The 21,501-nt window shown below is 38.4% G+C and overlaps 1 protein-coding gene across 1 annotated transcript in view; it reads left to right on the top strand.

Moving 5' to 3' along the window:
• Window positions 1–21,501, top strand: part of abtb2b (ankyrin repeat and BTB domain containing 2b) — a 59,670-nt gene that overhangs the window by 22,231 nt on the left and 15,938 nt on the right. The window contains exons 2-8 of the mRNA XM_088340890.1: window positions 5,585–5,734; window positions 8,560–8,770; window positions 14,148–14,300; window positions 16,119–16,284; window positions 17,468–17,557; window positions 19,127–19,228; window positions 20,318–20,414. Of these exons, the coding sequence (XP_088197016.1) occupies window positions 5,585–5,734; window positions 8,560–8,770; window positions 14,148–14,300; window positions 16,119–16,284; window positions 17,468–17,557; window positions 19,127–19,228; window positions 20,318–20,414 (969 nt within the window). The remainder of the gene's footprint in view (window positions 1–5,584; window positions 5,735–8,559; window positions 8,771–14,147; window positions 14,301–16,118; window positions 16,285–17,467; window positions 17,558–19,126; window positions 19,229–20,317; window positions 20,415–21,501) is intronic.

Raw genomic sequence — 21,501 nt, 5'->3', positions numbered from 1 at the left:
TTGTGCGTCATATTTTTTATTTTCGCCACAGTGCCCAACTCGGAATGTTAATCATCAGAAAGCTGCTTTAGATTTGCGACAGTGATTTTGGATCAACCCCTTTGAAACATCATTCAAAGTCTCTGGATCTAAACCACACGCTGGTTTATTGGGGACTGCGGCACAACGTTCATAGCTGGCTTTCGAAGATGGAAAGGATTGATGTGAATGGAGGGGATTTTTGTCACCTGATTGGCCTCAGTGCTGAAACACGCTCAGCTTTTGCTTTGCAAGACTTTACAAAGAGCAAGACAGAATGAGAATAGATTCTGATGGTGCAATGTTTATCTGTGTTTGATGGCATTAAGGCTGATGTGAAGAATGCAAACAAAATGCGAACCAGTACTTCAAAGGCAATTTTACAATGTTTGACAGCTTGCTGAGCACCAAGAGCAATCTATTGAGTGATGAAAATAGTACTTTATTCTTGCATCAATAATAGATTGATCATCGCCTTTTATGCCCAATCTAATTGTCTTGTTTTCAATAGATTTTTTTTCAAATTGTTACCTTACTCCAAATTTTATCTTCCCAGCAGTAAATATTTCATTGTCTTTAATGATGAGAAATTATTTATCTTTGGTTTGAATCAAAATACAATTTATTGTTGAATCAGGGCATACACAACTTGTATTAAAGTCTCTGAAGAAGAATATTTCTGATATACAGTATACAAATATGCCCATGATTTTATTTTGAAATGATCAACATTTCTTTTCCATTTTCTTACATATAAAGTTGACTCGGTCCCCAATGGGTCAGTAATCAAAATAACAAATGACGAGGGGTAAGAATTATAATTTGTTGCAGCCCCAGTGGCCATTCTTTAAGGTATAGCAAAAATATTGAATTGGTTGTTGTTCACTTTCCTTTTGTTTGTCAGGCTGACCCTTTCTGAATGGTTGAATAATGTCTTGTGTAAAATGGGCCTTTTGTATATGTGTTGGTTTGGGGACCTTGAATTTATGAGCACTTTTGCAATCTCAGCATGCTTATAAAATCCACCATACATTACTTGTCATTAAAATAATCCAGCCTTTTGATGTTTATTTTTATCCCATGAATCTACCAGACAATAAACTAACCAAACTCCATAAAACAATGTGGTCGAAACATGGATATGTGATGGGTAGAAGAACCCCATATGAAAGCAGGGACCATAGAATGAGACCAGGGAGCCATAGGCACCACAGTTGGCCTGGAATATAAACAGTATGAAACACGATTACAGGGAAAAGAAGGGGCAGAGAAGTCTGGAAGTAAGAAAGAGAAAGCAGGAGCTTGAAAAGGGGATTTTGAAGTCATGTTTAGGATTAGAGTGAGTCGTGCTGAGGAGCTTATATATTTTTCAGGACTGTGGGAAACCCAAGGCATGCATGGCAAACCTAAGGCAACAAAAATGAGTGTCTCCAAAATGTCCTTGGTCTGTTTTGCACTTCGATTCTCAGTGACGGACTACAATTAGGGTAACTAGGGCTTCATTAAAAAGTTCATTTTATTATTAAGTAATTTGATTATTTTTGTTGTTTAACCGCTTAATCCAATGAACTGATTTTTATTTTATACCAAGAACCTAGATATTTATACCATTGTAGACAAGATAAATTAAGAATATTTAATGTTGAATATAGCATGAATGGGCAATTAAACATTCATTTTGCTGCCAATTTGTAGTTGTTTTTGGACATTACATGCCATGGAATGAGAATGGAGAAAGTGTCGTAGGTCCCGGCCAAATCTGGCCCAAGACATGTCGTGGGATGCTCATATCCAAGGCAAAAGGTTGCGGTTAACAACTATTTTGTTTTTTCCCCACATTTTTCTTTTTAATCTTTATGCAACAAACATACATTATGAAGGTTTACTAGTGAAAAATGAGACTTCTGGGCTGAAGATTTTCTTTGACGTTTCAACTTGCTTCAATCCAACATTTAGGTGTGCAGTCATTCTGTGCATGAATGCTTTTCTGTATTCAGAACACGAATTTTAGTTTGTACTGTAGATGTGTTTACTTTTCAAGCGGATGATTATTTTTAGCTCCAACACTAATAGAGCATGTAGGCTTCCTAAATGCCCCACTCTCTCATTTGAAGTCTGTTTGGATAAGGACGATAAGGATGACCCACCAGACCTAGCAAACACTTTTTTTTTTAAACCTGCTTGGTAAATCCCACTTTTCAAAACTGTGTAGCCAACGGCCTGCATGTAGGCAACGTGCTGAACAAAACCACATTTTCGTTTACACTTTTAAGATGTGTGTCCAATAAATGCTTTATTAGAGGATATTGATGGTTTAAGTGTATAAAACAGTGTTTCAGTTTAAAAACGTTCCCTATTTAAGTGTGTATTCTCTGCAAACCAAAAATGTCTGTCAATTTGAGACCACGGAATAGCAGTGCTGTTAAACATACTAGTGAGACATTTTGTCACCATCAACCTCCCTCACAGGAGCAAGCCTAAAGCATCACTGTCCTACAGAGCTGTGCCATTTGCTTGAGGGGAAGTGACTTTGAAGTAATCTTTCCTGGCTTTCTGATCCACCCTGTAATGAATGAAGAAGCTGTTCCTACTGAAAGGCAGACACTTGGGTGTGTGTATGCAAAACACACTTAACATACAAATATGCGAGAAAAGACGTATACTTTCCAATTTGAGAAATGTATGGAATAGCGTTGTCCTTTTGCATTACACAGTACGGAAATACGTATTAGCACAGGACTATTGGTTGAAGAATAATCTTTGATGTATTCTGAGCTGAGCTGCCGATCCAAGAAATCAAAAGTTTGTTTCAAATGAAAATAAATAACATTTAGCTTTATATTCTAGCTTTGCATTTGATTTGATATAATACATTTATGCTCGTTTACACCATTTGAAATCAAAGTACCTTGCCCCCCAAAAAAAAAAAAAAAAAAAAAAGCGATGTTGAAGTGTCAATACAAAGTATTTTGGGTTTTGCCCTCATTGCATGCAGTTTTTGTGACATCACTTAAATGACAGCTTGAGTGAAGCATCTGCATGTTTTTCAGTTTGTACAGGGACTTACCATGAGTTTGTGGTACGTATGAGGTATAATTTGTAGTTTTGATACTCGCATGTCATTTTGAGGTTGAACCTCAATAATAAAACCACCATAGCCACAGAAGGTTTCTTGTCTTTACTGGTTTCACTGTCTAGTGTAATAAAACCTTCTGTTTGTTGATACTCTTTTAATAGTGGTGGAAGTGGATGACGCAAGCCAAGTTTTCATGGTCAAACAAGGGTGGGACTGTGGGAACTGTAGAGAATGTGGTGGAGGTACAGAACACTTTTTTTTAGTAGTTAGGTCAATAATTATTTAACAATTCTCTCCTTACATTCTCAGAACATAATCTTAATGAAGTTGTCTTTTTGTATAAAATACTTTTTGCAACTGCCATAACCGTTAAATTGTGTGACATTGTTTGCTCACTCCTTCAAAGCATATTTCTGGTTAGTCATCTACTCAAATCTTATGCTGTACAATCCACTCTCATGTGATGTAGATTTTCATGTGCCGTACTTCTCTAAATCAGGAAGCAGTTCAAAAGATTTTATCCCATTCCATTTTGTCTAGAACTCAAAGCACAGACTCTAAAAGCACAAACTCTTAAAGCATCATTTTAAAGGTCCAGACACTTTGCTTAAGTGTTTCGTAGCTTGTATGTGTGCTAGTTTAACAACGATCTTTGTGGTGGTAACATCGCAGTTTGTGAGAGACAGCGAATTCATTTGTTTTGGAATGGGGAGTCAGCACATACACGATGGATTGCGCATGGAAAGTGTGAGAAAGGCCCACACACACAAAGCTAAAGTAACACTCCTGTATGAGACCTCGTTGTATGAGTCAGGGTTACTCGGGCAGGATTAAAACTACCGGTAGAATAAATCTTTGTTTTGGCGGCTAGTACGTGTTAAACTAGGGACAAGTCACCCATGAATTGTCAAGAGTCAAAATTCATACAAGTCTAGATGTGTTTTTAATTACTGACTAGTCCTGTGGAGCACTGCAGCTCACATCAACGATGCCATCTGCGTGGTACCTTATGCCATTCAAAATCTGAATGTCATAATTGATTGACCTTTTGTGCAGTTAGAGTTGTACAAATAGTGGTGATCTGTGTGTTTTGGGTCATAAAAACGAACAAACCATTAAGTAAACACCATTAGCAATTTAACTTCAAAAGACAAAACATTCAAAATTTACCTTATTTTTTAACTAAGGCCTTTTATTTGTTTACAAATGCTGTTGCAGTCAGAAATTCAGTAAAATTGACCAGATTAGTAGTACTCTAACATCTGGCTTAAAAGTTACAAGTAAATGTCAAAGTCTATTAGATGAAAAGTCTAGACTTCATTTCAAACATAAGTCAGAAAGAGTCTCCCACGACTTGATTCCATTGTAGAATATCAAATTGTGGGTGGTTGACCTTAATGCATACCTGTACACTTAGGTTTTCCCCATATTTTATTCATTTTTTATCATTAAAAATTGTTTATGCTGTATAACAATTATTGTATTTATTTATTTTAAACTATTCAGTTTAATCTCGTTTTGCCCATTTCAGCTCTTATCATCTCAGTCACTGGTAGAAGACAACAGCATCATATTAGATTCATGATATTCTTTCTGTACTTTACATAGTCTGTGTTGCTGTGAGTAAATAAGTGCCACATTTTGTTTGTAAGGTTTATTATCGCGCAATGATGTGAATTAATAATGGGAGCAATTGGCTGGAGTGGGCAGGTATGTATATGTCATTAAGATAACCCGATTACACATCCTAAATAGTAACTGTCGGGCTTAAAATGTTTTCTGGGGGGGAAATGTAGGCAAGTATTAACAGTACTGAGAAATTGGCTGATAATCATTTGGAACGCCAAACCTCATTAAACAATCTTCGTCACAACTTTATTAACTTCTGATTTAAAGCTTCCACAGGCGTGGCCTTAGCAAAATCTAAATGTTTTACATAGTTATTCTACATTCCATTGAAATATGTACTTTCTAAATGGGCTACACTTACTTTCAAGGCTAACGTGTATACTCACTCACTTAATTGAAGACAGGTTAAAGCATTAAAGTGTTTCATGTAAGTAAGTAATAACGGATGTGACTGGGCCCCTACTTCACCAAATCCATGTAGCCTAGTATTAGGATGAATTATTTGGTCTTGTAGAAACTCTTGGGAACCAGTCTTTTCCCACCACTGGCTCACAGTGCAAGGATTTGGAAGCATTACCATTTGATCCCCTGCCTAAAGTTCATTGTTAGAATTAATAGCTGCTTTGTAAAATATAATGTTATGTGAAAATGAATCCCTAATCTGGCATATTCTTCATTAAAAATGTCTCTTTTCTTTTTTTCCAATTTGAGTTTTGTTTAGATCTCTTAGTGTCAAGCACATCTCCCATTTCATACAACCATACACTATAATCGCATAAAGTTTTCTCTGTTGATAGGTACACATATTTGCATTTTTAAGAATTTAACATACACCTTGCATTGTGTTTTTCTCTGTCGTAGGTGTTTTGTCGCTACCGGCCCATTTCAGTCCCTACACAGAAAATCATCAGACATCTGTCGACTGCAGAGAGGATGCCTACGCCCAACTTGAGCTCAGGACGCTGGAACAGTCGCTGCTAGCTACCTGCGTAGGCAGCATCTCTGAACTCAGTAAGTCACATCATCCTATGTACATTGGTTCATCTAATAGATAAAGCATAGCCAAAGCAATATTGATTTGCCTATGCCATGTCCTGTAAACTAAAAACTGAAATACGGTAAACTCAGGAAAGACGGTTAGTCTCTCATGTGAAAGATGAATAACGGTATCGCTCACATAACATGCCGCTATTGTTCTGTTCTGTAGTCTTCTTGAATGCAACCAAGCACGTGTCACAGCCTGCTTTTAAAACATACATTGTTTGGTGAACCTTACCAACCTGTCTTTGACAGATGCTTTTATATTAAATGTCTAAAAGTGTATTTTGAAATAGGATTGGTGCGTGTATTGTTTTGGTATTTTTTTTAATGAGTTGTTGGGAATTTGGAATTTTATTACTCTCTGCTGCCATACCGTGGCTTAAAATCAGGATTTCAGCCTTATTTAGCTCATTCATGATTTGCATACAAGTACTGTATCTGCATTTCTCAGACGGGTTTAATACAACTCCTTTTTCATCTTTCTTGGGGTTTGGATTGGCTTTTGAAATCTTTTTGAATAAGGCCTATTATTACTCTAACCATTTTCATCCCACAATTACAAATGAAAACAAACAAAAAACAAAAACCTGGGGATGAACATGACGTTGCTCTCCAGCACTCCCCCCAGCTCCGATTAATCAAACCTAATGTGCCCCCGCCCCCAAACACCTTTGATGAAAGTAAGATAAAAGCAGATAGGTGCAGTGGAAATTAAAGCATATGGGTACTTTGAATTCAGTTGGGCATTGTTAACACACACTAAATAGAGATAAAATATTTAAACTTTCTAAGGACATTTCAAACAAGGCCCCAGACAAGATCCGTCAAGGTAATTTTACTGTTCTAAATTCTTACATACTTTGCATACGGAGTAGGATGGAACAAGCATAATGGGTCAATCAAATAACCAAACTACGTAAACTGTTTTGCAATCCAAGTCAGTTTGGAACTATACAGATCCTCTTGAAAGGAAGAGTCATTTAAAACTTATTTTCAGATTACTACTCATAACTGGCTGTGAATGAACATGGAGTGCAATTATTTGAATTGAGAATTCTTATCATGAGGACTCTCTTGCTGGAGAAAGAGACCTGTGAAAGGAAAGGTCCAGAAGAATCATGCACATACTGGTCAAATTGTTAGGATCTGGGCAACAGACAAAAAGTCTGTTTTTAAATCGGGTCATAAAGATCAATGTTGGTGCAAGAGCAAGCCTGGTTTCCCCTCCCAACCGAGGTTAACACTTTGCTATTTGTTCCTCAAGCACAAGGCCACGTTCATGCAACGGCATCGTTAGATGGACATTAAGAAAGTGAGCACACGCTCTGTAACACACTCGCCCTTTCTCCGCTTGCTCAGTGGGTTCTTTGTGCCACGCCACTCTAGTGCAATGAATCTAAGCTGCTCGGGGCAGGGCTGGCATGCTTCACACCCTTTCATGCCTACACACACAAACAGACACACAAGCAATGTGTTCACTGATACCAAAATATAAATACAAGGGGCTTGGCACTTTCAAATTAGTCCATGCAGACAAAGGGGTATGTGTACTCACTCCGGTTCGATCTTTACACTAGGTTTGGCCGCACATGTCAAAAATACTTGGACAAGACAGATTCTGGATGACAGGGTGATTAATTTCCAAATGTGGATTTACATTAAACGAACTTCGAAACATATTTATCCCAATCACTCTTTAAATGTTTGCATTCCGTTTCCCAGTAGTCCCGTAGAGGTCTAGTAAGAGTCTAATACGTAATATAAGCGTGAAATACAGTATTTGATATGCGTTTGACCCCATGGACTCCTGAGCGCAGTATGATCCGTAAAGCCAGAAAAAGGCCCCCAATCTCGATCTTTTGTGTCAAATGCTGTTTGTAGTTAATACAAAGGAACCCCTTTAGTTTCAACTGTGGACTGTTTAAGGACAGTTAACCCCATCTAACCCATAGCGTGCAAGCTCGACAAACAACTGTAAAGCAATAACGTCTGTGCTCTCACACATGCTAATCCGGCTTGAAATAAGCACTGCTAATCATACTGAAAGGAGCACAATATTTTAGATCAAGTCTAAATTGGCCTGTTTTATTCAGTCTTTGTTCCTCATTCTGATGTGGCCCTCCTTTTCTTGACCTAATGGCTGTTTGTCTAGCTGCTGCTCTTTTCATCTCAAGTGTCTTTTTCCAAATTAACATTCATGTAGTTTCAGTTGCAAATGAAAAAGTCACAATTCAAAAGACAACTTTCTTTGTTTTTTGCGTAGACCACTAATCTCATGCACATTAACTCATTAAAATAAAACTGTTTACCATTAAAAGTGTTTACATTTTGAGCGATACAAACATCTCTTTGTTTTGTCAACAATCCTGAAGTTTCGATTGCAATGGCAATTTCATCCCATCATTTCAAAACGGGTAAAGGCTTTGATTTATCTATCTGTCATTCTATTATAATAAGGACTCTTTCAGTGATTCAAAACAAATGGCGAATTATCATCACGGCATGCCTGCGCTTACCGCTAATTACACCGCGAAAGACTGATAAAAACAAGTCACAGTGGGAGACTAATAAGTGCACAGTTGTTCAAGTGGGCTTTTATAAACTGGGAAAATGCGGTTGGATTACAAACCCTCAAGTGCAATTAAATGGCCATGCCAGTTTTGATTGTAGGACCGGAAGACTCGTCAAATAGACGTACTGATGCTGTAAAGAATAAAAAAGCTTTTTATTACAGTCCAGTATATGCAGTTCTTAAGTATACCAACATGTCCATTTTTCTTTTATTTTATTTTCAGGTGACCTTGTATCTCGCGCAATGCACCACATGCAGCGCCTGAGCACATTGCGTACAGGACTGAGTCCAGCCCGCCATTGCCGCTCGCAGCAGTCTGTGTCCTGGTCGCCTGATGCCCTCCACACCCTCTATTACTTCCTGCGTTGCCCGCAAATGGAGTCCATGGAGAATCCAAATCTTGATCCCCCACGCATGGCACTGAGTAAAGAGAGGTGAGCGATTTTAGTTACTAACATGGTACGCCCACGTTTCACAATTTAGGAGAATTTTATTTTGCTTTACCTATACTTTTGCTTCTCTAAGAACAATTATACTTTATTTGGAGTGCTCTGCAAAAAAGACTATATTTAAACAATCAAAGCGTCATTGCGCTGCCAAGTACTCCTTTGCCCTCAACCCGCGTGTGAAATATTCACCTAAAAAGTATTCTGGAGGTAAATTACAGGCAAGAGGCTCCAGTTGGGAGTGTTGTTGTGCCTAGACAAACCACTCTTGAAAGGTTAAATAGGAGAAAAGACAGCTGGTTTAGTGGCTTTTTAGAGGTGCTCGTATCATAGAATTGTGTTAGTCATGCCTAAAATGTTGTTTAAGTTTTCTTGACACAGAGATCATGACAGTCTATTGACACTCCCCAAACGTTTTATGTCATGTTTGTGCAAGCAATTAAAATAACTCCACTTTTTATAATTGAGCATGAAGGCATGCAGTCGGCCGACAGCTGTGTGACACACTTACCAAGCTATGAAAAAAAAAATCATTTTAGATTGGTGCCAAACCGAGTCCCTGCAAGACGTTCTGATAGAAAGCACATGGTTTTTGATGACAGTATAGCATGTATCATTTTCAGATATCAGACGTGACTGTAATTTCAGCGAGTCTAACAAGTGCAAATTAAAGGAACAAAAAAAGCAAGGAGTTTTTTTTCCAGACTCATCCTGACCTTTTCCATCAGATATGAGTTGAGGTGTTTTTGGTGTAATGTGATTTGAGCTTAGTTTTTATGGGCAGGGTGTAGATACTTGATATTTTGTAACATCTGGTCACACCTATTTGTATTACGTGCGGCATGCTTTTGATGTTGGCATGTAGACCAAAAAAATTCTAAGGTCCACTTTGGGGGGCCGAGTTGGTTCTGATTACAACCCACACTTAGCCAGTGATAAACCTGCAGACGGTTAGCTCTTCAATTTAAAGGCTGCCGTTGTGGAATCCATGCTGGAAAGCCCCAAACCACCCAGTCTGTGTTGGCTACATCATGAATTATGTGTCGAGCCTTTAATTGCTTAAACCTTCTTAAATGGGAGTAATCTTTACAAACTGGAGTTATTGCCCGTTTACACAACTTTTTTTGGTTCTTTTTTTTTTGTTTGGTTTTTAACACTGAACTATAAGCTATGCCACATTTGGGTTCAAATTACACAGCTATAATACTTTTATTTCTCGATAAATGGGTTGAATTGTATTATTTATTGGTTTAGAACCATTGCGTTGTTTTTATTGGATATCCAATAAAAACAACTATCATCATGATTTTTTCTCTTCAGCGCACACACTCCTCCACACTTAAACTGCAGTAGCTTCTGGGTAATGATAAGATGCTCACGATGTCATTGTTACATCAGATACTACGATAGCCCTTCTATGATCTCCTCATAAGAATACCGTATTTTCCGCACTATAAGGCGCAACTAAAAGTCTTAATTTTTTTCAAAAGCTGACCATGCGCCTTATAATACAGTGCGCCTTATTTATGGAACAAAATTAATTTGCAGTCTTGCAACTAACTTGCAGCCGCTGACTAGATTTTCCCCCGAACAGTCCGCGGTGTATGCTGGGATTCATTTACCGGCGTTTCATTGGCTAACCAATGTGTCAATCATCATTTGAATCGATCACTATTGGCTAAAGTTATTCGGAGCCTCGGATAGGCTAGAGGGCCGAAACCAAACCCTGCAATTGGCCGAAAAAGATGTGTCAATCATCCGTTAAATCGATCGCTATTGGCTGAAGTTATTCGGAGCCTTGGATTGGCTAGATGGCCAAAACAAACCCTGCAATTGGCCGAGTTTAGCAATGGCGTAGCAAGCTTAGCAAGCTGACTAAAGTACGCCATAAAGAAACATGTTTCATTAGTCTGTATTTGTACATATTTTACTCTCCTGGATTTACTTCACTCACGGTTGTAAGAAGACCATGATTGCGTATCATTATTGAACGTGAGAACTTGGGTGAGGTATGCGGTTTTATATTTTCCCGGTATCTTGTTTTAGAACGATCTTGATGTTGCTGTGATGAGTTGAGTGAATTCAACTCAATTCCAAGTGTTTATTGTCATATGCACAGTAAAGTTGCAAGCGAAAAATAAAATAAAAACTAAGAAATGTTTGGCATTTCTTGAATCCCAAGACTTTAACCTTCCGAATGATATTTGAAATGACGCATTTAAGTGACATCGTACGGACACCGCATCCGCACGTGTCTACGACACGTATTTGCTTCTTTGCAAGCTTTGGGAATGTTAAGGGGGTAATCAGTTGGACTGAATCATCTGACTGTTTTGTCGACGTTCCCATTGTAGCGCCCTATAACCCGGTACGCCCTATAGTGCGGAAAATTCGGTAATTCTGTTCCTTATAATTGGGTAAATAAACAGCCCAAAATTATGTCGCTTCAAATAGGTCTCCGACTCAAATTACTTGAAGGGCTGTGGGAACTAGGGTCTGGTTGATATGGGGGCAAATAGTATATTACTAAAGAAAAACAGTCCACTGTCCTCAAATATCTTGTTTTAAAATCCTATACAGAATAAGATTTAAAAATAAAAGCTATTAATAGTTAATATAAAAATCAATCAATCAGTTGTAAATTAATCCGCTATTTGCGTGGGCAGCACTTAAATTAAACCATTTTTCTCTGATTCAAACTACTTTGGGATCGCCAGCTAAATGGTCTGGGTGAGATGGGGCCAAATCACACAGTCCACATGAAAGGTTCTGAATCAACTATTTGCGTGGGCCGCTCTTACTTTGATTGCTTGTAACACCCATGTTTTTTTTTTTTAAGTTATAAGGAACCTAAATTGCGGGTGCGTGTACTACACAAGGTTTTACAGTTTTATATTACCACATTTTTCTAATGATAAATCAGTCAAAAATATTGCTGACCACAATCACAAAACATTGGATGCAGCGGGAATCAAATCAGAGTCACATAGGTGAGCGGCCCGAATCTTAACCACTAGACCATCAGTGATATCAATGACATATCCAAAGGCATTCGATTTTATCTTAATATCACGCTATTTTTATTCAGGGTACCAGAGACAAATGTTAGCGAATAGAGGAAACAGTCATCCGGAAAGAAATTAATAAATGGAAAAAAGCTTGATGAGGGACAAAACTCTATAGTGTATCTGATCGGACATTAAGGATATAAAGTAAATATTGTAGTAAGTCAGTGTTGTGTTATTGTTTACATCGTCAATAAATGATTATTCATGACTGCACGTATTCAATGTTTGTCCATTACAATGCTTGGTTTGAGCTGAGAAAAAGTTAAGCATCGTTGTATTCCGATTTTTTAATCAAAAATTAGGGGTGCACGTTATACAAGAGTGCATTATACACAAATACATTTGGTACATTAAACCAGGGGTCTCAGACTCAAATTATTTAGGGGGCTGCCAGAGCTAGGGTCTGGGAGATAATGGGCCAAATTGGATAGTCCACAAGAAAAGCTCAGATCAAAACATTTGACTTTTCTCACTTTTCTTCTGTGTGTGTATGTATGTGTGTGTAATTTAAATTCTTAAAAATATTGGGAAGTAAGATAGATTACAAAATTTGCCCGGGCTGGACTACATTCAACTTTGATATTAAAGCGGCGGCCTCAAACTATCATCTCAAAGGCTCGATTGGCACCCTAGGCTGCGGGTTTGGAGAACCCTGCTTCAAATGTAGTATTGAATGCAGTCTTGAATGTAGTCACACTGCTTAGCTCTGTGACATTTGTGACTGTCCCTGTAAATAAAGTATCAAGATGTTTACAACATGGCTGAACAAAAAATTAATTCCCTATCAATTTGTAGCCCACCAGGTTGTGTTGGAAAGGCGCTAAGGCACCCAGCTAATATTTCTGTGTAGACATGTCGACAAAAGTTTGTGTATCCTGCTGTTCTCAGCGTGCAGCCAGAACGTGTTTGGTCAGTAAGCGAGCCATCAGGGCTATCTGATTTCATTGTTAAAAGCCGTGCAGTCTTGGCTTTAATGTTACCACAACTTTTGACAAAGCTGGGGTTTGTGTTTCAGGCTTTAGGGCGTAACCCAGAGCTTCTTTTAATAGATGCATTGTAGCAGCAAGGACTTTGCAGTGCGCAGGCATGGATGCCTTTTAGCCACCAGGATGACAGACAATTGCGAACAAATGTCCAGAATGCCAAAATGTGTTGAGAGGTTCCCAACTGACATTGATTTGAATATGTTGTTCCCTAGAAACGCAGCTTTCCCATCACTCCACACCAGTGCCACCATAAGCACAATGACCACCCAGCCTCGTTTCCTAACATAGACATAGCACACCTGCCTCTGAGCCGTTTTGCCAGCACTCAGACAATCCCAATACACCCGTTTGACCATCCATCTATTACTTATCTGGGTCCTGTCACTTGTCTGCTTGTTAATGTCTCATCCAGCATTACTTTAAATAGCAAACATTTGAACCCCTAAATGCACCATGTGGGGGAAAAGGCAATAGTTACAGAAATTGCCTTCAGCTTTTTACTGGCACTAATCTAAACTCCTGTGCTCATTCTTTTATCGCTACCAGTCTTCATTGTATTCGTCAGAGTTTCTCACATCTCCATGCAGAATGTTGAAGTTTTTGCTGAGAACACCATCCCAGCAGGGAGTAATTCAATTTATGGAGTCATGATAACGCTGTTCAAACAGGGATCACTATTCAATATGGATGCTTGGTAAACATGAATGAGACTGACACACTTGGTTGCAAAAACAAATAGATTACAGAGCAAAAGGGAGTGATAAAGATAACAATACAAGATATTGTCAGTTCCGAGAGCGATTAGAAGTGTGATGGACAATAGGGCAGAGGCGGAGTAGATTACGCAATCAATCCATTAATCATCGCCAAATTCCATGGAACATTTATCAACCAGGGTGTGTTCTTGTTTTTCCCTGCGATCAAAGAGACTTTTTTCAACTACTGAGATTTTTTTTCTTCCTGCCTGTCTGCGAGATCTATTTGTGTACTTGAAGTTCTTTTTTTAGTTGGCAACAGATCTAATGTCTGCATCCTCTGTATTTGCTACAGTAATGTTGGAATCCACGGTAAATGTGTGACTATGAGTGTGTGTATGGGAGGGAACGCAAGCTGTAAAAGGCGCGAAGCAGAGTTCAGGGAAAGAGCTGCCAGACGAACATACGTCATCTTCAAGACACTTTTTATGAGTTTCTTCAAAACGTGTCTGAATCATGATAAGCATGATAAGTGATCACAAACTGCGCCTGTAAGCCCAAATGCGTCAAAATTGTGTAATATTTGATTTGCAATGGCTTCTTGTTATCTTGACAGGCCCTTTTTGCTACTGCCGCCGTTGATGGAGTGGATCCGAGTGGCCGTCGTTCACGCTGAGCATCGTAAGAGTCTGCTGGTGGACTCTGATGATGTCAGACAGACAGCTAGGCTACTCCTTCCTGGACTAGACTGTGAACCCAGACAGCTGAAGTACGTATCAACACGCATAATACACTTGCGCCGCAGTGGAAAATCTGCAAAATGGATAAAACTGCCAAAACAAATCCAACAATAAACAAACACTTGATAATACCTTTTTAGATAAAAAGTTCTCCAAATCCTCAGATTTTAAAATTCACTACATAAAATATTAGTCGATGTATTTTGTTTCTTGATAAAAGACCAAACTTTGCTTTCAAACTAAACCAAATGGTCAATACAAAAGTCTATTAGTCATAGTTGGAAACATTTTTCCAAATTCCTTAATACAAACGTGTATGTTGTGTTATTGATATATTTATTGACTAATTTTTTTTAGGTTTAACTTTATAAAATGAATTGTTTTGGACGGAGATTTTTTGCTTTACCTTGAGAAAATAATAAAAAAACAAATACCCAAAATTCTGGTACGATGTAAAACTAACAATAACATACCATATTTTTATGTTTATAACAGTTTAAAAAAATTTTTTTTACCCTAATGAAGAACCAAAATTTTCAGTAGGCGTCAGACAGGAGGTATTACGGTAGTACCATACTGTATTTTTGCAATGATAGATCCGTTGAAAAATACTGCTGACCACAAACGGAAAACATTGGATGCAGTGGTAATCGAACACAGATCGTGGCGGTGAGTGCGCCGATCCTTAAACACTACACTACCAGTAATATATATGACATAGAATTGATCTTTTTATTACATTTTTTTTAGTCACAGTATGAGAGACAAATGATAGAGAATGGAGAAAGCAGAAAGTTGTCCTGAAAGATATGAATAAACACAAAAGCCATTGCCGCACATATTCAACTGCTGCACATATTCAACATTTGTCACTTACAATGCTTAATTTTAGCTGAGGAAAAGTGAAACAAAATTTTATATTAATTAAAAAATAAGGGTGCACATTATACTCAAGTACAAGGTATGCGCAGACTTAAATGGTTAATTATTTTGAGTTTGTTTACTACAGTTTTATGTAAAGCAATATTTTGTTGTAGAATGCTTGGTTTGAAAACAAACAATTTAGTTCTTCTGATTAACTAGTTATTAAAAAAAAAAAAAAACGACCAACGTATTAATTTATTGAGATTTAACTGAATGTCTTAATTGTCATTGATATCAGCGTTGTGAATCAGTGTATGCAACACGATGAGACATAACACTCTTGGTCAAACATGTAATAAAAACTTGGAAAAGAAAAAAGATAAGAGGTTGTTAGGATAAATAGGAAATATATTTACAGCATAGTGCTTAGAGACTGGCCGTATTTATAATAATAGTGCAATGAAAAATAATCGTTCATCTTAACAGTAGTGCAATGAAAAGAAGTGCAATAACATTTAGCAGCAACACATATTCCCAGATAAATTATAAGATATATATTTTCACCGTTTTGTGCAATAACATTTAGCAGCAGTGGAAAAGAAACAACAGAAAAAATCAAGTTTGTTTTCACAGTTTTGTGCGCTTGTTTAGGGTGGTGATGGCCATTGGGAATAAGCTGTCTCTGAGCCTATTCAACCTTTTTTAAGGGACCTGTAGCACCTACCAGAAGGCAAAATGTTTAAAAAGTGGTGGCCAGGGTGGGAATATATTTGTTTGTTGCAGTCTTATTATTGTGAGAAATCGTATCTTTAGTACTAGTCCACTAATTCTATTTGTTTTTCCAAAGATTTTGTATGAAAATGTTGTCCGACACTGGATGGACCAAAACAATTTGCCGTACATTTCGTTCCGTGACTGAGTTGTCTGCATTCTTAACCGCCTGCTCAGCTGACAAGCGGTGTCTTTGTTTGTGTCTTCACCAGGCCTGAGTGCTGCTTCAGTTCCTTCAAGCGTTTGGACTCCAAGGCGGCCGCAGACAAGTTCCACCTTGACTTGGGCTTCCGGATGCTCAACTGCGGCCGCACTGATCTCATCGGCCAAGCCATCGAGCTGCTGGGGCCTGACGGCGTCAACAGCATGGACGACCAGGTGCTGACAAGCCGGCATGGCTCCATGTTTTCTGCCCCAAAATGTCTTTCCTCCTGGGTCAGATTGCATTTGTGCAATGTATGAATACATCTCGCTGCTTGCTGCTAAATGAAAATAACATTTTGGTCGTTCAAGGCTTCAGTTTGACCCATCATATCTCAGCAAACAAAAGACCCATTACAGTAATCCCTTGCTGTATCGCGGCTTGCATATCCCAGTTTCGCTGGATTTTGCGGATTTTCACTGTGCATTGTATTATGCGTTCTGATTGGCTTAACAGTCGCCCTCCCCTTTTCTGCCTTTATCTGCCTGTCTTGTTCAATTTTAAGGATCTCTCAAAGCTATAATGTCACCAAAGCACTCTGGACCAATAAAAGTACCGTTGGCTTGGGTCAAAAGGCAAAATTAGATCCTTTCTATTGCCAAAAACCTGGACTTTACTCACTCAACTTGCTCTGGAGACGGATGCTGCTCTTGGGTGCCCCTAGTGGCTCCCTTGTGCTTTTTAAAAATGTTTGATAATGGAAAAATGTATGGTCTCTATAGGAGGAGAACAGGACACACATTCAGTTTTTCAAGGAATACAGCTAAGTACAGTATGCATTTATTTCCTTATAATGCTTAAATAAGGCTTTGATTTTTTTTTCTCTATTTCCAGACATTTTTTGGGGGGGTCCAATAATGCTCTTTCAACATTTTAGGATGCTGACCGCTGGCAAAAGAAATGTAAATGCAGTTTTACCAAAACATCCATGTAATGGCGAAAAAACGTCCTGAAATAATTTACTCTGTTTAGTGTAATCAATGCAGCAGTATTATTTTTTTAATTACTATTTGATAGTACAGAAGTTACTTGTAAAAAAGGAAAAAAAATAAGTACAGTACTTTTATTTGTTAAACAAACACTTTTCATGGGTTTCAATGTGTAAAAGAGTATTTAATAAATAAAAAAAGGTTTCTACTTTGCAGGTTTTGATTTTTGCGGAAATTTTTTGGAACACAACCTCTGACAAAAATGCGTGATTACTGTATTGGTTTGTACCTGAGCAACTGTGAGGTTTGTGTTTATTGACAGCGACGGCATAATGGGCGCCACTGGCGAACAAAGCAAGAGCTGAATACACAGGGATTCCACAAATGTAGGAATGTTCATTAACATCAAAATCATTTTCTTGTGTCTCAGGGCATGACCCCTCTGATGTATGCGTGCGCCGCCGGAGATGAGGCCCTTGTTCAGATGCTGGTTGATGCTGGAGCCAACCCCGATGTGGCGGTAAATATTCTCTTAATCAGGGGTGTCAGACTAATTTTAGCTCGAGGGCCACATGGTAGATAAACCTTTCCCAGGGCATAAAAAGTGTTCCATTGCTGGAAGGTTGGGGGTCTTTTTGGAGGTCCGCAATTAAATAATGATTATGGGATGTAAAATTGCCTCATAAGATGTTTATTGAAATGTATTTTTTTCAATATATATATTTTCTACCATCACTAAGATTTGATTTTCTTCACTGTCTATCAACTGTCTATTTCTTAAGAAAAAAAAGTGAAGCAACAATTGAATTAATTTCTACCAAAAAATGTTTAACTCTGGAAACTTTTGTAGACTGAAAAGTGACAAAAATAGTATTGTATATATACACACCGGAGCCATATCCCCCTAGTGGGAGGTGGCTAGAGTCAGGAACACGTTCATATTTCTGACTCTTTCTGGGAGATTGATACAGACGAGGGGATTCCCAGCCCCCTCGCTCAACCCAACTGACGTGTTGGGAGTCATTAGGTGACCAAACACCCCAATTCCAACCCCTAATGCTGAGCGCCAAGCAGGGAGGCAATGAGTACCAATGTTGTAAGTCTTAGGTATGACTCGGCCTAGTCTTGGGGCGGGCGCCCTACCCCCAAGGCTATGTATACTAAAATAGTATACAAACAATAATTTAAATGATTGATTAAATTGATTAAACTTCAAAGCCTTCCTTTTTAGTTTTTATTTAATTTTAAATTTTAGGAAAATGTTTACCTGGATATGGGAACTTCGCTGTTTGATTTCTTATCTATTATAAAAAGGTGCTTATGCATCTTTAAACATCTGCAAATACAACCAGGTGCTATATATATATATATATATATATATATATATATATATATATATAAGATATAAAATCTGTTTTCCTTTGTATGACAAAAATACATTTCGAAATGGATTTCCTCTATTGTATGTGGTTGATTAAGGAAGTACAACTACAATGGGTGCTTAGACGACATTCAGTGGACATATTTAAAACTTTGAGTCATCGTATTACGCGATGCAGCTCATTTTTCTCTAGTGTTTCTCTCAGCATTGTCTCGCAGGTCATATAAAATGACCTGGCGGGCTGCCTTTGTCCCGCGGGCCATGAGTTTGTCACAAGTGCTGTAATTCTTCCGAGTCCTTGTGTCTATGTGCGAAATGATGTTTAAACAGAGGCCAAGTTCATTGAGAGTTTCCACTTTTTAATTAGACCTGCGGTGATATATATTTTGTTTGATTGTAAGATGAAAGTGGAATACACAAACAGGCAGCACATGGTAAGAAATTTAGCGGCAAGGCCGAGACGAGATTTACTGTGAGGCAGATGCGCTAAACCGCACGCTCAATCATCATGTCATAGAAAACAAATCACATAGATGGGACATAAAAGCAGCAACAACACCAGAACAGAGCAGCTCACCACTTTATCTTTATTATAATGGAACAGACAGTGTCAATATTTTTATATTATGGTGCTCATCATCTATTTATATGATTTTTTTTTTTGAGTGGGGGGCTTTTGACTTTAATTTGTAACTCTCTACTTGACAGGTTCCGCCGTGCTCGCCCAAGCACCCGTGTGTGCATCCCGACAGCAGACATTGGGCAGCACTCAACTTTGCCGTGCTGCATGGGCACATCTCAGTAGTGCAGGTGGGGTCACACTTACATTCTCAGAGTCCCCAACCTTTTTCAAACTGAGAACTACCGTATTTTTAGAACTGTAAGACGCACCTAAAACCCGAATTTGGCCAGTAAATTGCAAGTGCGCCTCGTAAACCTGTGTACCGTAATGTACTGCAAAATTTTGTGAATCAGATTGGTATTTTGCATACAGTAATGATAGGTATGCGTTACCATTTGTATTTGTATGTTTTACAATATACCACCGTATTTGTGCAATGATTATGCAATGATTGAACAATTGATAAACATTGTTGTCGACCAAAATTGTAAAACCTTGTATGCAATGAGAATCGAACCCGAGTAGCGTTGGTGGTGCAATCCATCGGTCTCAAAGTGTTTGCATACGATATGTTGGAAAGCGGCGGTCTTGCTTGCTCTCGGCGACACCTTCGACTACAATGACTTGCCCCTTATTCTGCAAATACCCAATCAGAACTAATTCTACACTCTACCATTAGACCACCAGTGGTACAATTGCATATGATAAATAATTAGAGATATCTCATAATCACACTATTTTCAGTTAGTGCCAAAAACGCTAATTTGCCTAGTTTACTCTGTTAGGTTAAACAGTCTCCACTTTTTCAATGTTTGTTTTTTCATGTTTAAGAATGAAGAAACGAGAAGGTCTTTCAAGACAATACTGTAAACGCTCTTTTACATACATAAACACAATGAACCGCAACAATATTGATGCACAAATGAAAAAGTGGAGAGAATTCTTAACGCATCATAACACAGAACAAAAGACACTATGCAAATCAATATTTTTGGAACGGTGAGTAAAAATAGTGTGATCATGAGATAAACTCTGATGCCTTACCGTAAGCAATTGTACTACTGGTGGTAAAGTGTCGGTGCTCTCAATGCCACTACGCTGGTTCGATACAAAGTTTTGCAATGTTGTCATGTCAGCAAAGTGATCAATCTTTGCATTAATATATACCTTATGTGTATAAAGACCGTAACGCTTAAGCACAAAGTTTGACATTTAGTTTTGTAGTAATTATGTTGTATTTGTGACACTGATTATTTTCATGATTTCTGTCCTTGCAGCTACTGCTGGACGCTGGAGCTAGCGTAGAGGGAGCAGCAGTCCGCAACGGACAGGAGAACACGGCGGATACACCGCTGCAGCTGGCGTCAGCAGCAGGTGCTCACAAAACACACACGCCTTTCTACCAATTTGCTACATTCATAATACCCAAAATAGTTCACACAACTAAAAAACAGCTTTGCCTTCATCAATCATACATAAGCTGTTTTGGTGTGCTGGTGCAAAACGCTTCGGCAAAAATCAAGGGCCAAAACGGCAAGAAAGTCTAGTTTCGCCCAAGGCTATACAAAAGCTTGCATTCCTGCATGGGGTCGTTGGAGTCGCAGGAGAGCTTACACTTGGAAACGACTGTGAACAAGATAAAATTGAATAGAAGCGCTTTAAAACTTTATGCTCTCCTTGGCCTCAAGTTGATTCCCACAGATGCTTGAAATTCTTTACATGCTGCTTAGCTAACGTGTCAAATCAATGTCATTCACAACCATTAGAAGGCTGAATATTTTTTCGTATAAAAAGAAATACACAAATATTGCAATTTTTTTACTTTTACTAAATATATCTTTTACTTTGCTAGTTGGTGGAAGAGGATGACTTTTCCTCCTCTGCATGTTCTTTAACACATCCAAGTTGTGAGACAAGACAGGTGAAACAAAAGCTGGAATTTAACAGTTCTGTTGAAGTTTTTTATTACGATTACATCCTCAATAAACAGGCTTTATTGTGGGCATGTCAATACAGAACTCTGCTACAGAGGCCCTTTGCTACTTCACGCTTGAGTTATTGCTAGTTAATTTCTTTGCGGGAACATTTTTTTTAATTTAAACAAAAAAACATCGGGAAAAAATACTAGATATATAAAAAGATTGGTAAAAAACAAAAAAAGATTGATGCTTCCCCGAACCATTGAGAATTGTTTCGGGCAGCCAAGAATCAAGCTGATTGGTCATTCAATTAAAAAAAAAAACGGATGCTTCCCTCACTGACACAGCACCTCTCTGGCAAAATCACCCTTGCTGTGTCTACTTGCCCGCTCCACTGCTCGGGAATGGAGGCAGAGAGTTGGGGCGGGTGCAGTGGCGGGTGGGAGGGCTATTTGGGGGCAGCCGATCAGCCAGCACCTCTTGACTTGAGATCTCTGGTTCCAATCATAGCGTCTTTCTTTCTGTATTGGGAGCAGAAGCCT

The sequence above is a fragment of the Urocampus carinirostris genome, chromosome 7, assembly GCF_059441175.1.
Source record: "Urocampus carinirostris isolate Australia breed hairy pipefish chromosome 7, RoL_Ucar_1.0, whole genome shotgun sequence".
NCBI classification, from domain to species: Eukaryota; Metazoa; Chordata; class Actinopteri; order Syngnathiformes; family Syngnathidae; genus Urocampus; species Urocampus carinirostris.
The sequence above is the reverse complement of the archived record's forward strand: the minus strand, read 5'-3'. Positions and strand labels throughout refer to the sequence as shown.